Source organism: Cydia splendana, chromosome Z (assembly GCF_910591565.1).
Source record: "Cydia splendana chromosome Z, ilCydSple1.2, whole genome shotgun sequence".
Lineage (NCBI taxonomy): Eukaryota > Metazoa > Arthropoda > Insecta > Lepidoptera > Tortricidae > Cydia > Cydia splendana.
Genome location: NC_085987.1, coordinates 41,152,265 through 41,167,542, shown reverse-complemented (window position 1 = coordinate 41,167,542; position 15,278 = coordinate 41,152,265). Strand labels below are relative to the sequence as shown.

General features: G+C 34.9%; 2 protein-coding genes across 11 annotated transcripts in view; one reads left to right on the top strand and one right to left on the bottom strand.

Annotated features, from left to right (window-relative positions):
- Positions 1-15,278, bottom strand: part of LOC134804104 (uncharacterized) — a 450,088-nt gene that overhangs the window by 218,957 nt on the left and 215,853 nt on the right. The window lies entirely within an intron of this gene.
- LOC134804031 (titin) overlaps positions 1-15,278 on the top strand; it is a 151,530-nt gene that overhangs the window by 74,004 nt on the left and 62,248 nt on the right. For all 10 annotated transcript variants that reach the window (XM_063776886.1, XM_063776890.1, XM_063776887.1 and 7 more), the window contains exons 26-27: positions 12,966-13,186; positions 14,043-14,117. In XM_063776886.1, the coding sequence (XP_063632956.1) occupies positions 12,966-13,186; positions 14,043-14,117 (296 nt within the window). The remainder of the gene's footprint in view (positions 1-12,965; positions 13,187-14,042; positions 14,118-15,278) is intronic.

Here is a 15,278-nt window from a genome sequence, read left to right as displayed (position 1 = left end):
TACAATAATAAACATGACATCTCAAGCCTTACACTGATACCAATAAAATCAAAATTTGACCAAAATTGTGGAAATTATGCATCAAAATGTAGGTATTCGCCAGAACAAATGCATTAAAGTTTAAAAAATCCAAATTGGTCATTTTCAGAATAATCTGCATAAGCTTCTAGTATGTTATTAGCATTATGACCTGTATTCTAAAACTGCCGGCAGACCATCTCTATTGTCTCTGGGTAACAAATAATCACTGCCGAAATTCGCAAAATGTAAATTATAGCTATACCATGAGTCACACATACACGTATGTTACACGTAATGAAAGGTTATTAAATGTATTATGATTCACCTAAACATTGTATGCAAAAAAATGTACGGTTTAAGAGGTATAAACAAATAAATACCACTTTTTATGAAAAAAGTAGGTGTATATCGATTTTATAGCTAAACTAAAAAGGTTAATAAAATGTTGCGTATAATATTAAAGAAACCAGTTATTCAACTATACATCACAACTTCAATTTTAAATTTCTGTTGTAGAAAAAAAACTAAAGCGCGCCAACAATTCTACTTTAATGCGCTCATATTATGCAAAAAATAGTTCTAATTATCGAGTATTAAATGAAGGAATGTTACATAAAATACATGAAAACGACATTTTCGACTGTAATATTAATTTATAAATTGGATTTGCTTGATAAACAAGCAAAAGAACTGATTATTTAAGTACCTAACCTCCTTCTTTGAAAGTCGGTTAAAATGTGGCTTTTATCACCTGGGCTACAAAGACGAATGAATTGCACCTCATTTATCAAAATCAGTTCAGTAGTTTCATGTCATTCATCAGAGGGCTGACCTGTATTTCAGAGGATCAGAGGGAAAATGCTGCCAGCCTTCTCAGGAAACTCTTGCAACACTCAAGATTCCACTTTTCGAACTACTCGCTACGCTCGTAGTTAAATTTTGCTTCTATATAAGCCTAATCGAGGCTTAAATATATATGTATGTTATAAGCCTCAATAAAGCATTTTGTATTAGGCATGTACCTACTTACTGGCATGTAACTTTACATTTCTATAATATTTGTAGCGTTAGGCCATGATAATAAGAGTCTATAATCTATGGGCAAATTAAACAAAAGTCGTCTCCTTCACGATTTTCGTCAACATCTCTTCTAAATACCTAAAACTGGTATGGATGTGTTCCTCGTGGTCTCTAGAATACGAATTGACCGGTTTTAGTTTATGGAGGGGGGGAGATGTCGAAAAAAAGGGGGGGAAAGTGGGCGGCCGACCAGCAATGATATTTGTTCACATCTTGAGTCATATGGGACCGATCGGTCCGTTTGAAAGAGTATTATGGCTCCTCTACACGAATGGCCAACGCTGGCTAATCCAAGGGACGCAGCCATGCGGTAGACTGAGATAGCAATATCACTTGCTCCCTCTAATGCATAAATGCGTCCCTTGGATTGGCCGGCGTTGGCCATTCGTGTAGAGGAGCCATTAAACGTGCTATTATTGTTTCATAATAACCATAGTCATAACTGTAGTCGTTTACAAAATATTTTAAAATATATGATTTTTTACCGTGCATGGATGGCATCAGTACTGACAAAACATGCGTCTAACTCAATAAATTATAACTTTACCGTAATTAATGTTCTTACAAAATATACGATAAATTTCATTGGCTTTCCAAAAACATAAGTTTTATTGGTGTATGATATTATATAACTAAGTAATGATGAATTTTGTTCAGCATGGGTCACTACGCACCGTCACGTAAATGGCGGGCGACCGGGCAACTGTTAATTATTTCTCAGGTTCTATTTTACTGATCAATTGGTGATGAATACCATTAAAATAGTACATTACTACAGAGGCCGGGACGAAAGGGGTTGCCGGCCGAAGACATATAGACGGCCGAGCGAAGCGAGGCCGGATAGGTCTGAGCGCGGGCAACCCCATTTCCCGCCGAGGTATGTATAGTGCTTTTCTCAAACATGCAATGAAATAAATAAAATAAAAAATCCACGAAACCCAAGTTTTATTTATAGAAAAAACTAAAAGCAATGTACACCCAAAATATAACCAACACGTACCTATATCATTATCACGCGTATGTTTTACACGAGTCGTGTATTTTTACTACCCGTATATTTTCATGTATCTTTGATTTTTTCGCCTTGTATCCGTCTGACTGTCGTTTTCGTCACATAAGTTTACATAGTCTTTCATGTTGATATCATGTTTCACATACATCGTTGCTTTATGCACGGAGTAAATAAGTATAATTTCCACAGTGTTGACGAATTTGTAGTTACATCCATTTAAAATATGCCACAAAACTGTTTCTAATAAACTGTAAGCCATTTTTCTTAGTTTCTCAAATAATAAAATTGCCATAAGCAACCATATACATACTTCGTCTTTGACTTGGCGGCAGAGGCAGCAAGATATTAAAATCAATTCTGCTTACGCTGCCAATTCCAACGCCTACGATTACAATTAATATTAATTTCATTATTTCGTCGGAACTCATATTAAAGTCAAAAAATCAACAACGCACCATAAATCCAATAAAACAGAATGAATATTTTTCAACTTTACCTCCATAACAATTTAAAAAATATAACTACGCGTGTTTGAGTAGACCTTTTTACCGCTAACGTTTAGATGAAATATTGTAAATGTTTTTATTTGTGTAGTTAAATTTATAATTTAAAATTATAAAATTATAGAATGTATTATTTATTAAGTTCATGTTGATTTTATACAAATAAAACTGCAAATTATAGCAAACATTGTTTTTTTTATAGGCGTAGTGGCAGAGTGTGATTACGAACCATAAAGCAAATACTGCCTCTAATTTTTTTTAATGGATGAATGCCACGATGCTGTGTCACAAATATCTGTGAAATGAAAATTAAAAAAGAGGACTTTGCCGGCCTAGGCCTGCAAGATGTGTATGAAATTCCATTAACGACCTTTTGTCCTAGCCGCACCTGAAACGTCATACTTCGCAGCCTATTATAAGGAACATAACATCAATATTTCATTGCATGTTTGAGAAAAGAATATTAAACGTACTATAATTGGTCTCTAATAACCGTAGTCATAACTGTAGTCATTTACAAAATAATTGGAAATATATGATTTTTACCGTGCATGGACATAAGTACTGGCAAAACATGCTTCTAACTCAATAGATTATAACATTACCGCAATAAATGTTTTCAAAATATATGGGTAATTTTATGATCTATCCAAAAATATAAGTTTTATTGCTGTATAATGTTGTATAACTAAGTAATCATGAATTTTGTTCAGCATGGGTACTGTGCACCGTCACGTAAATGGAGCCCGGCCATCGTGAAGTTCTCATTATATTTCGGGTTTTCTGATACTTGGTGGCAGGGATGTAACGGATGTGGTTTTATCGGAACCGAAAACGGAAACAGATGTTTTCAATTTAGTTTAACGGAACCGAAAACGGAAACGGAACCGGAACCAGAATCGGAGCCTGACTTTTTAACGATGTAGTCGTTTTCCCCTTTCTAGAATAAACGTTCAGACAAAGTTTACACTTAGCCGTGTCCCCACTAATTTCATCAAAATAGTTCCAAATCAAACTTGATTTCGGCTTCATTGTGCGTTTTTTTACACACTAACATTCACCACACACACTACACACAGTCAGTAGTCAGTGCACAACAGAACACATACGATTTTAATTTTAATAACACGAATAAAACAAAGTATACAAACAAACAACAAATTAGCGTAGCACGTGGCAAGCGGGGCGATGAGCGAATGACTGGTATGATGCTTGTATTTGATGTACGCCGCCGCCGCGCGAAGCATTGACATCCGTTATAACTTCCGTTTCAAACATAACGGAACCGGAACAGAAACGGATGTGTAATACCAAACGGAAGTTCCGCCTTAACGGAAACGGAACCGGAGCTCCGTAACATCCCTGCTTGGTGGATACCATTTGCAAGCATATTAAATTTTCTGTGAATACTCGATTGTTTGAAAACTGAACTGAAAATTAACCATTTTAAAAATATTAAAGAAAATGTTTAATTTATACCATAAGAGGTTTACTTAGTGACCGAAATAATTTGAGAAAGAGATAATGTAGTAAATATAGCGTGAAATTTTTAGAATTAAATCAACAAACAATTTATTAACTTTCCAAAAATATTGTTTAGTTACCGTACAACTATAAACATTATATGTATGCCAGGACCAATATCGCCAAGCAAGCAAGCAAACACACGGCGCGGCGAGCGCCTGGTATTAGACCAGCAGCATTCTATTATTGTTTGACAGTACATTTTATAATGTAGGCATCCAAAATGTGAGGTTCTGTTATAAAATATCGATATAAATGATGGTTTGATTGTTTTGTTTTTTATCACAGCAAAACTTAAGTATGTTTTGACAAAAGCCCAGTTCTAGGTCCATAACATCGTTAAGTTCGTAGCTTCCATGATTGCAAGACCACTGCATATAAAGTACTTAATATCTGTGTTGTTATACTTGTTATATCATATAACGTACGTAATATCAGCGTAGTTTCAGCTTTAGATGGTAAATTAGCATTTATGGTCATCATTTGTAATAGGTACTCAAGAAGGTAATTGCACATTATTTACCTTTGCCACTATCTACTTTCGTTGCATTTTTGTAAGCTTAGGTACAATCTGATAACTTGAAGTAAAATCTAATGGCGAGTAAATAAAAACCGGGCAAGTGCGAGTCGGACTCGCGCACGAAGGGTTCCGTACCATAATGCAAAAAAAAAAACGAAAAAAAAAAGCAAAAAAAAAACGGTCACCCATCCAAGTACTGACCACTCCCGACGTTGCTTAACTTTGGTCAAAAATCACGTTTGTTGTATGGGAGCCCCATTTAAATCTTTATTTTATTCTGTTTTTAGTATTTGTTGTTATAGCGGCAACAGAAATACATCATCTGTGAAAATTTCAACTGTCTAGCTATCACGGTTCGTGAGATACAGCCTGGTGACAGACGGACGGACGGACGGACGGACGGACGGACGGACGGACGGACGGACGGACGGACGGACGGACGGACAGCGAAGTCTTAGTAATAGGGTCCCGTTTTACCCTTTGGGTACGGAACCCTAAAAACTAGTGTCCGACCGAAACATGTTTTTTTGCCGAAACCGAAACCGAAACCGAATGTTCGGCTTTGGCTCTAGTTTCGGCCGAAACCGAAACCGAAACCGAACCTTTTGTAGACTTGTTAAAATCGTTGAAAAAATGTTATAAAACCGCTTTTACACACATATTATGGGGCTGTCAATACCCAATGTCCTTGAAATTGATGTTACTTAAGCAGTTTTTTAAGAATAAGATTTGATAACACACGCAGTGCATGTGTTATTTTAAACGTCAAAACTTCTATGAAATTATGACGTATAAATAACATTTGCACTAGTTGCACTGCGTATGCTATCAAAATAATAGCAGTAATTTCTTGGTCTAACTCTATTCATTCACTAGTCAAGCCAACACGTAGATACAGGGTCAACCAAAAACGCGAGCGCAGCGAGCGCGAATTTTTTGTTGACAATATCGCAAGGCCGGGTACCGATCTTCACGTGGGCCTAAACGTCCGAAGTGCCCCAGTGAGGCGAACTTTCATGCGAAGTCAAAGCCGTGCTTCAGGCTTCAGGATAAGTAGTTGAGCACAGAGACTCCAACCAATGTCCATTGTATTAAAAAGCGAGATATTTCCTTGAGCGCTAGTGGCCTAGCGGTAAGAGCGTGCGACTTTCAATCCGAAGGTCGCATCGCAAGGTACAAACCCCGGCTCGTAGGAATGACTTTTTCGGAGCTTACTTATATACGTAATATCATTTGATATTTACTATTGCTTTTCGGTGAAGGAAAAACATAGTGAGGAAGCCGGACTAGTCCCGATAAGGCCTAGTTTACTCTCTGGCTTCGAAGGTCAGTCTGATGGCAGTCGCTTTCGTAAAAACTAGTACCTACGCCAATTCATGGGATTAGTTGTCAATTGGACCCCAGGCTCCCATGAGCCGTGGCAAATATTCCGGGATTACGCGAGGAAGATAATGAGTTTTCTTATTTCTTTGCCCAGGCCCAGTACCATGCGACAGTGCTATCTCATTTACTCCGATACAATTAGACAGTGTGCGCGTTATAGGTATTAACAGCCTCTTAAGACTGCGTCGACCGTCTAGTAGCGCCCTCATTAGTGGAATTGTGTTTTATAATAAACCAATTAATTTCTGTAGGTACCTATACATTAATCAGTATAATTATGTAGGTACATATTAATATTGTTGTCCTACTTATTCCCCAACTTTTGGTCTTTGTCTCATAGTTTAGTTTCATAGTACGAAGTACCATTTCGTAAGTTTCGGCCCGGCCGAAAGGTTCGGCCGTTTTTTGGCCGAAACCGAAACTACAGCCGAAACATGTTTTTTTGGCCGAAACTGGCCGAAACCGAAACCGAAACCGAACCTTCGGTCGGACACTACTAAAAACAAGTAATTATTTTAGTCCACTGATGCCGGCGTTATCTGCGGATTTATGTTGGCGAAATTAATTATACTGTCAACAACTAGGTAGAAGTCTGTGCGGAAAGAGAAGAGTCGTGGGATTTGAGGGCGCGCCAGTACTATTTTATGGTTTTTGCTATGCTGACAACACTGGTCACGTGATTATAGTACGACACTAAAGGTCATGATACTTGAATCTCTTTTGTTCCGGTTTTTTACCACGGCTTACTAAACGGAGCCTGGTGGCGGTGTAGGCTCGCCAACTCAATCCTCTGATTTAGCGCAGGCACTAGTTTTCTTTTTAAAACACACTCTTGTTTTTATGTCTCAGATACTAAAAAGTGACAGTGCGATTGACAAAAACTGCTAAAACTAGTTAAGAATCTGCCCAATACAACTGTAATTTTAGTACCAAACAAGATAGAGTCTCATTTATGTAATGCCTAATCTGTGTAGTCCAACAGTTATTTTAATACAAAACCGGGTAGATCGGGTAGAAATTGGGCAATAGAACTGGAATTTTACTATCTGGGATATATTTCACCCATTGTAAACTTGACTTGTAATGTATGTGTACATTCTTAATAATAAATATAAATATGAATAAAAATAGTGCATAAGTAGGTAGGCCTTATTGGGATATGTCCGGTTCTCTCATCTCACGATATTTTACTTCGCCGAAAAGTCACTGCTAAATATGAAATATAATTTCGTAACTAACAGAACCTAGTAAACGAACTTCCAAATAAAGAAATATTTTATTAGAAATTTTTACATATAAATATGCATAAAATGGCAAGTATCAAGCCTATTTGTCAGTTATTTTAAAGATCATGAAATCAAAAAATCATAATTATGAAAATTAATATATTTTGAATGAATATACTTACCGATTATGTACCGGAGACAAGTTACTTAGGGGGCTTATTAAATAGGTAATTATTTAATATTAAATACAACATCGTTCCGCGACTTTTTGTAAGTCGATAGTCGGCTTTTAGCCGTTTTCTTCCCGCTGACAAAACCGAACAATGTTAAATATAATTTTCCTTGTGGTTTTATGTACGTTTTTATCGTGTTTTGAAAATATGTTATACGTAAAACTTGCGGTTTTTATTAATTAAAATATACAATGACAGAAGTTTGTTTACTTTTTACAAGACAGGTGTCACAAGGTTTGATTGCCATATAAAATTTAAAATGTTAGTTCCCGTTTCTGCCACGACTCTTCTCTTTCCGCACAGACTCTACATATATGTATTATTAAAACAAAATTTTAACGGGCCTCTGATTCTTTGCAAATTTTTCTTAATGCAATATATTTTTATTTGTGGTCTACCACATTTAATTTTGGGAACAGTGAACAATAACTATCCGTGAAGTCCGGTTTTAAGTATAGTAATAGTAACATTAGGTCAATATTGATTAAACTATCTATATTTATTAACTATTTTATTTTACGGTCTAATTTATAGTTTTTGCTTACCTATTGATTCATTGGCGTTTGGCATTGTAGTTTTAGCTTGTAAGTATAACTCTATTGACAGTATAAGATGTACTACGGTATTTAAATAACGCTCGTCTGTAACTACATGATCTTAGATCTATAATAGCGACTCATAACTTCTCTGTTCGACTGTAAGTCATACAAGAGAGTTAAGTAGCGATTGGGATATAAAAAGCTATAAGTAGAAGACTTTATCACACGTTTAGAACCTTTTAAGTGCAAATTGCAGATTATTACTCATATAGATGTTAAGGTTGATCAATTCACTTTAAGCTATAAGCTATAACACTAGCAGCTTAACATGCATTATAGCGCCCAAAACAGCTACTGTAGATCTTAAATCTTTAGATGAACCTTTTAAACACTTTTATGTCACCAGAACCTGTAAACTGTAAACTAAGACTAAATATGTAGCTATTCTCGAGCCAGGCTATGACTTTAGGTAAGAAAATACGTGGGGTCTATATTAATTCGCATAACGTAATACTCCTAATTCAAATTGGCATAACGTATGTTACGCATAATTTCTAAATCGCATAACATTATTCCGCATAACTGATTACGCATAATGTTAATGCGCATAACGTAAATTGTCATAACGATAACTTGGGATAAATAATAAGCATAAAGTTACTTTGCATAATTATTAAATGGTATAAAATAAATATAAAAGGCAAATTAATAAAAATGTAGAACGGCTGGTTCAGTAGGTTCAGAGAACGAAGTTTTAAGTCAATGTAGCGCTTTTTTAGATCACAAATATATCACAATACGGTTGCCAAAAATTTAATTAGCAATCTTGCGGCCTTTCTCTAGGGCTTTCAGCGATTCGAATCCTGAGTTTTTGACTTTTGCTCTGTAAATAAAATCACTAAAATAGGTCTAAAACGCACTTTAAAAAAAATTTCACAATAAAATCAAAATATGAAAAATATTTATAAAACCTTAAAAAATCAAAACTTATTAAAAAAAAAAGAACACGAACTTACTACGCCTTAATAATGCTTTACAGCTCTAAGATTATTATTTGTTACAACAGCTTCGCTTCGTTTCGCTCGATCCTGCCTTAGCCTTGTGAACCTGACCTAACCGAGTTAGTTTTGCCTTGATCCATCTAATTCTGTTGCTTTATTAAATTATGCTAATTCATTTTGTGCCAAATAAAGTTATAGTTAATAATGTTATGCATATTTAAATTATGCGGATTCATTATTATGCGCAATAAGTGGTATGCTTTTTTAATATTATGCCTGTTCAATGTTATGCACAATTATGTTATGCCAAAACTGTTATGCGAATTCATATTATGACAATTAATGTTAGGCGTATTAAGGGGCACCCATGCTAAGTGTCGTCTAATTGTTTGTTGGGATTTATACTTATGACGGTGCGCAGTGACCCATGCTGAACAAAATTCATTACTACTTGGTTATATAATATCATACACCAATAAAACTTATCTTTTTGGAAAGCTAATTAAATGTCTCGTATATTTTGTAATAACATTAATTGCGGCAAAGTTATAATTTATTGAGTTAGAAGCATGTTTTAGCAGTACTTAGTGCATGCACGGTAAAAAATAATATGTTTTCAATTATTTTGAAAATGACTAAAGTTATGACTACGGTTATCAGAAACCATTTATAGTACGTTTAATAACCTTTCAAATGGTACCTATCACCAATTGATCAATAAAATAGAACCCGAGAAATAATGAAAAGTTGACGTCGGTCGCCCGCCATTTACGTGACTGTGGTTATATAATATCATACGCCAATAAAACTTATGTTTTTGGTAAGCTAATGAAATGTCTCGTATATTTTGTAATAAAATAATTGCGGTATAGTTGTAATTTATTGAGTTAGACGCATATTTAATCAGTACTTATGCGATCCATGCACGGTAAAAAATCATATATTTTAAAATATTTTGTAAACGACTACAGTTATGACTACGATTATTATGAAACAATAATAGCACGTTTAATACTCTTTCAAACGACACCTCACACGAACCGATCGGTCTCATAGGACTCAAGATGTGAACAGTCGAGGACATAAATATGTATACATTTCTTCACCTTAACCCATTGAAATAAGGTGAAAAAATGTATACATATTTATGTCCTCGACTGAACAAATATCAATGATGGTCGGCCGCCATCTTTGCCCACCTTTCGACCCGTCCCCCCCTCCATAAACTAAAACCGGTCAATTCGTATTCTAGAGATCACGAGGAATACATCCTTACCAGTTTTAGGTATTTAGAAGAGATGTCGACGACTTTTCTCAAAACAGGCCGGTTTCCTCCAGACTACTATTTCATATTAATATTTTTACTCGACTACGGCAGGAACTGCTATCTACATATGTATGCATTGTTTACATGAAACTACTGAACTGATTTTGATAAATGAGGTGGAATTCATTCGTCATTGTGGCCCAGGTGACAAAAGCCACATTTTAACCTACTTTCAAAGGAGGAGATTAGGTACTTAAAGAAGCAGTTATTTTGTTTGTTTATCAAGCAAATCCAATTTATAAATTAATATTCCATTCCGAAAATGTCGTTTTCATGTATTTTATGTAATATTATTTCATTTAATACTCGATAATTAGAACTATTCTTTGCATAATATGAGCGCATTAGAGTAGAATTGGTGGCGCGCTTTAGTTTTTTTTACTACAACTTCCATAGTTATTATCGGAAAATTAAAATTTAAGCTGTGATATATAGTTGAATAACTGGTTTCTTTAATATTATACGCAACATTTTATTAACCTTTTTAGTTTAGCTATAAAATCGATATACACCTACTTTTTTCATAAAAAGTGGTATTTCTTTGTTTATACCTCTTAAACCGTACATTTGTTTTCAAACAATGTTCAGGTGAATCAATAACCTTTCATTATATGTAACACACGTGTATGTGTGACTCATGGTATAGCTACAATTTACATTTTGCGAATTTCAGCAGTGATTATTTGTATGACGTCATTATTTGTTACCCAGAGACGATAGAGATGGTCTCCCGGCAGTTTTAGAATCCAGGTCATATTGCTAATAACATACTAGAAGCTTATGCAGATTATTCTGAAAATGACCAATTTGGATTTTTTTTTACTTTAATGCATTTGTTCTGCCGAATACCTACATTTTGATGCATAATTTCCACAATTTTGTTCAAATTTTGATTTTATTGATATCAGTGTAAGGCTTGAGATGTCATCTTTAATATTGTAGTACATTGCTATAACGTCCGACTTTTGGTTTGGTTGTAAAACCCAAATAATCGAATATTTATTTACATCATTTTGATTTCTTTGTAAATTTCTCTTAAACTGTTGTATAATTTGGTACACGGTGTATAAATTAAATATAGTATATTTAATTTGCTTTCATTTAATACCACACACGTGTATGCGTACTTAGTTTGGGTGAAATATGCAATTTTCGCAACGAAGCGGGAGTCATTTTGATGACGTAATTCCGCTGAAGTAGATGGCCGGCGCCGCTGTCTCCTGGCAGTTTTGGAGACCCAATGCCATGCCCAACAACATACTAAAAGCTGGCAGCGGTTTCCGAATCTGAACTATCTCTTCGACCGTTTCCCATAAGGCATAGTATTATTCTGGCAGTGGCGCATTATAACAGTTTGACTAAAACCAAAGATAATATGAAATAAAGGCGGATTGTCAAAGTAAATTATGTAGTCACAGTAAATTTACTGTCATTTTTCGTCAGAAGATTAAAACTGTTAGAATGCCATTTGACTTTGATCCAGCGATTGAAAATAAACATAGATGACGAACTAGCTGTGTAAAATTACCCCACACATATTGTGCCACGGTGGATGGGGCGTAAATATTGTGCCACGGAGCTATTTAGTTCGCAAATGGCGGCCCGTGGTGACAGTCGTTGTAAGAAGTATTTAGATTATTTCTTTAAGAAAAAAATATGCATTCAGCGGTCGGCAACCTTTTAGCAACCAAGGGCCACATAGTAGCTATTAACGAAGTTGACGCGGGCCGCACGTTGTTAATATTAATGACTTTATCAGACATAGTCGTTTGTCAATATTACATACAAAATAGCCAGGGCGGCTCGCGGGCCGCAAGTGAGAGGTTCGCGGGCCGCATGCGGCCTGCGGGCCGCTGGTTGCCGACCGCTGCTTTAGAGGCATATATTTCCAAGTATCAGAAAGTCCAGTCAAAGTGTCGTACTGCCAATAAGTCCAAGTGTATTATTGTCTTAATACCAGAATGTCTAGGTGTTATAATAATACTGTTCTTTTGAGTTTTAGCAAAGATAATAGAGTGTATAAAGAGTTACTGTCAAAGTAAATTATGTTACATTTACTGCCATCTTTCGACAGAAGATTAAAACTGTTACAACGCCATTTGACTTTGATCCTTATTCTTTCCTCGACGCCAAAGGTATGGTGCAACCTTTTTGAGCGATGGCGCCATAACCTTTGGCCTACGGTCGAGTAAATGGCGTTAATTTCAATATTTAACAAATTAACACATATCAATGAAAGAATAAGGATCAAAGTCAAATGGCGTTCTAACAGTTTTAATCTTCTGTCGAAAGATGGCAGTAAATGTAACATAATTTACTATGACAGTAACTCTCTATACACTCCATTCTCTTTGCTAAAACTCAAAATAACAGTATAATTATAACACCTAGACATTCTGGTATTAAGACAATAATACACTTGGACTTATGGCAGTACGACACTTTGACTGGACTTTCTGATACTTGGACATATATGCCTCTAACTAAAGGATTTGCTTTAAACATTTGTGCCAGAAGGCTTTCAATTGAAAGGAAGTGTGTGCTATGGTAATGATTATTAGGCTATTCTAAACAAACATTACTTTCGCTGTCACAGGTTAGAGGCAAAAGCTATAGGTAATCCGAAGCCGCAGATAAGATGGTTGAAACACGGGATGGAAATCGTTCATTCCCAAGAATACCAGATTGAAGAAATGGAAGATGGCACATCAATTTTAATTATTCCCGAGGTTTACCAAGATGATACGGGTGAAATTAAATTTGAAGCATACAACCCTCTTGGAGTGACATCAACCATTGCCGCACTATCAGTCGAGAGTTAGTCAAATTTTATTTAAGAAAATCAAATCCGAGCTACTAATTTATAATCAGGGATCGTACATTTTCCAGCATTTTTGGTGCACGAAGTGTTGTTAGGAATTGGTATAAATAATTTCAACCCTAATGATTAATTAGCGTTTATTACGTTGATATTAACCTTAATTTACCATTTCAGTTGAAATTATCTAAACCGATTCCGTTAACACCACGCGAATCGATTTGGTGCAGCGGAGTGGTGTTAACGGAATTGGTATAAATAATTTCAACCCTAATGAATTAATGATTAATTAGCGTTAATTACGTTAATATTAACCTTAATTTACCATTTCAGTTGAAATTATCTATACCAAATACGTTAACACCACTCTTCTGCACCAAAAATGCTGGAAAATGTATGATCACTGTTTATAATATATGCTTAAATTTTCAGTTTACAGGTTCAGAAGAATTTGTCAAAAGTTATCGCGAGCACACAGTTCTAATCAAATCTTCATTGTTATAACTTTCCCATCCCTTACTCCTTTTTCCATTCTAAATGTACCTTACATCCAATACAAATTAAAATATTATATTTTAGTTCTTGTGTTGCAACATTACTTTCATTACAATCAATTTCCTTCAACCTCTATACATAGATTCTGTCATAAACACTACTTTATGCACTTTATACACACTTTACCGTTTATTTTTTAATCTGAGTCTACAATATCAAAAACGAAGTAGTAATGCTGTGAAAGGGTACTGGAATCTATTTTACCACATTTCAGCAAAGACTTAAATCTACGAAAAATTCGTAAAAGAGAAACTTTATATAAAATTTTACAGCTACTAATATAATTATTGTCGGTTATAGGTATCATTGGAACAAAAGAGTATCGCAAACCGGAATGGGTGACACATATGGAAGAATTACAAGCTGCACTGAAAGGTATTATTCCAGTCCTTGTTTCTGTATTGACCCAATCAACGTAGTATTTGTTATAGAACTGGTACATGTAGTATTTTTTTTTTTAATTATCGTATCAAACCTAAATTTCACGTAAAAGTAATTAATGTATGTGGATAATCGTAACCGTGGACCAATAATATGTTATAGTTATAGTAGTTTATGTGACTGCTACATAATGAAAGGCATTAAAACTCGAATGTGGGTTTATGAAACGAACGCAGTAAGTCTCATAATAGAATCACACGAGTGTTTTAATGCCTAATTATGTACAGTTACATACACTACTTTATCTACACACATATTATAAACGTTCCATGATAAATTCACTAACCTGTAAAGTAAAATGTTTTTAAATTATCGTGTCAAACCTAAATTTCACGTAAAAGTAATTAATGTATATGGATAATCGTAACCGTGGTCCAATAATATGTTATAGTAGTTTATGTGACTGCTACATAATGATAGGCATTAAAACTCGAATGTGGGTTTATGAAACGAACGCAGTAAGTTTCATAATAGAATCACACGAGTGGTTTAATTCCTAATTATGTATAGTTACATACACTGCTTTATCTACGCACATATTATAAACCTTCCATGATATATTCACTAACCTCATATTACAGCCGACATTGGGGCACTTTGCTCTCTGGCGGAACTCGCGGATACGAGGTGGCGTCTCCGAAAAATATCTATCTTAATCGCACATTTTACACGAATCTCATGCTATACTTACTTTAAAAACAACAAAACAATTTTTTTTACTTACAAACTAATTAAAAGATAAACTGTACGTCAAATGTCGCCAAATGAAAACTTTTTTCACGCACGTCACGCATCCGTAGTTTTTTTATAATTCATAGACAAACTAGAGTTGGGGTCGATTGCCATATCGTTCGATACCAAGTAACATGCGAGATTTGTCAATTGTATGCAACTGACATTTCATTTCGAATAAAACGTCATCTCGACTGATATTAGAATAGGGGTTAAACCAAAATTCTTTGTTTTTGAAAGATGTTCGAAATTTGAATGAAATAGGTAATATTATCGAAATCGATGTTATTATTTAGCAATAATAACATTTTTACAGATAAGAAATTTGTTCTAACAAAAGAGTCTATTTTTATGGTGGTCATA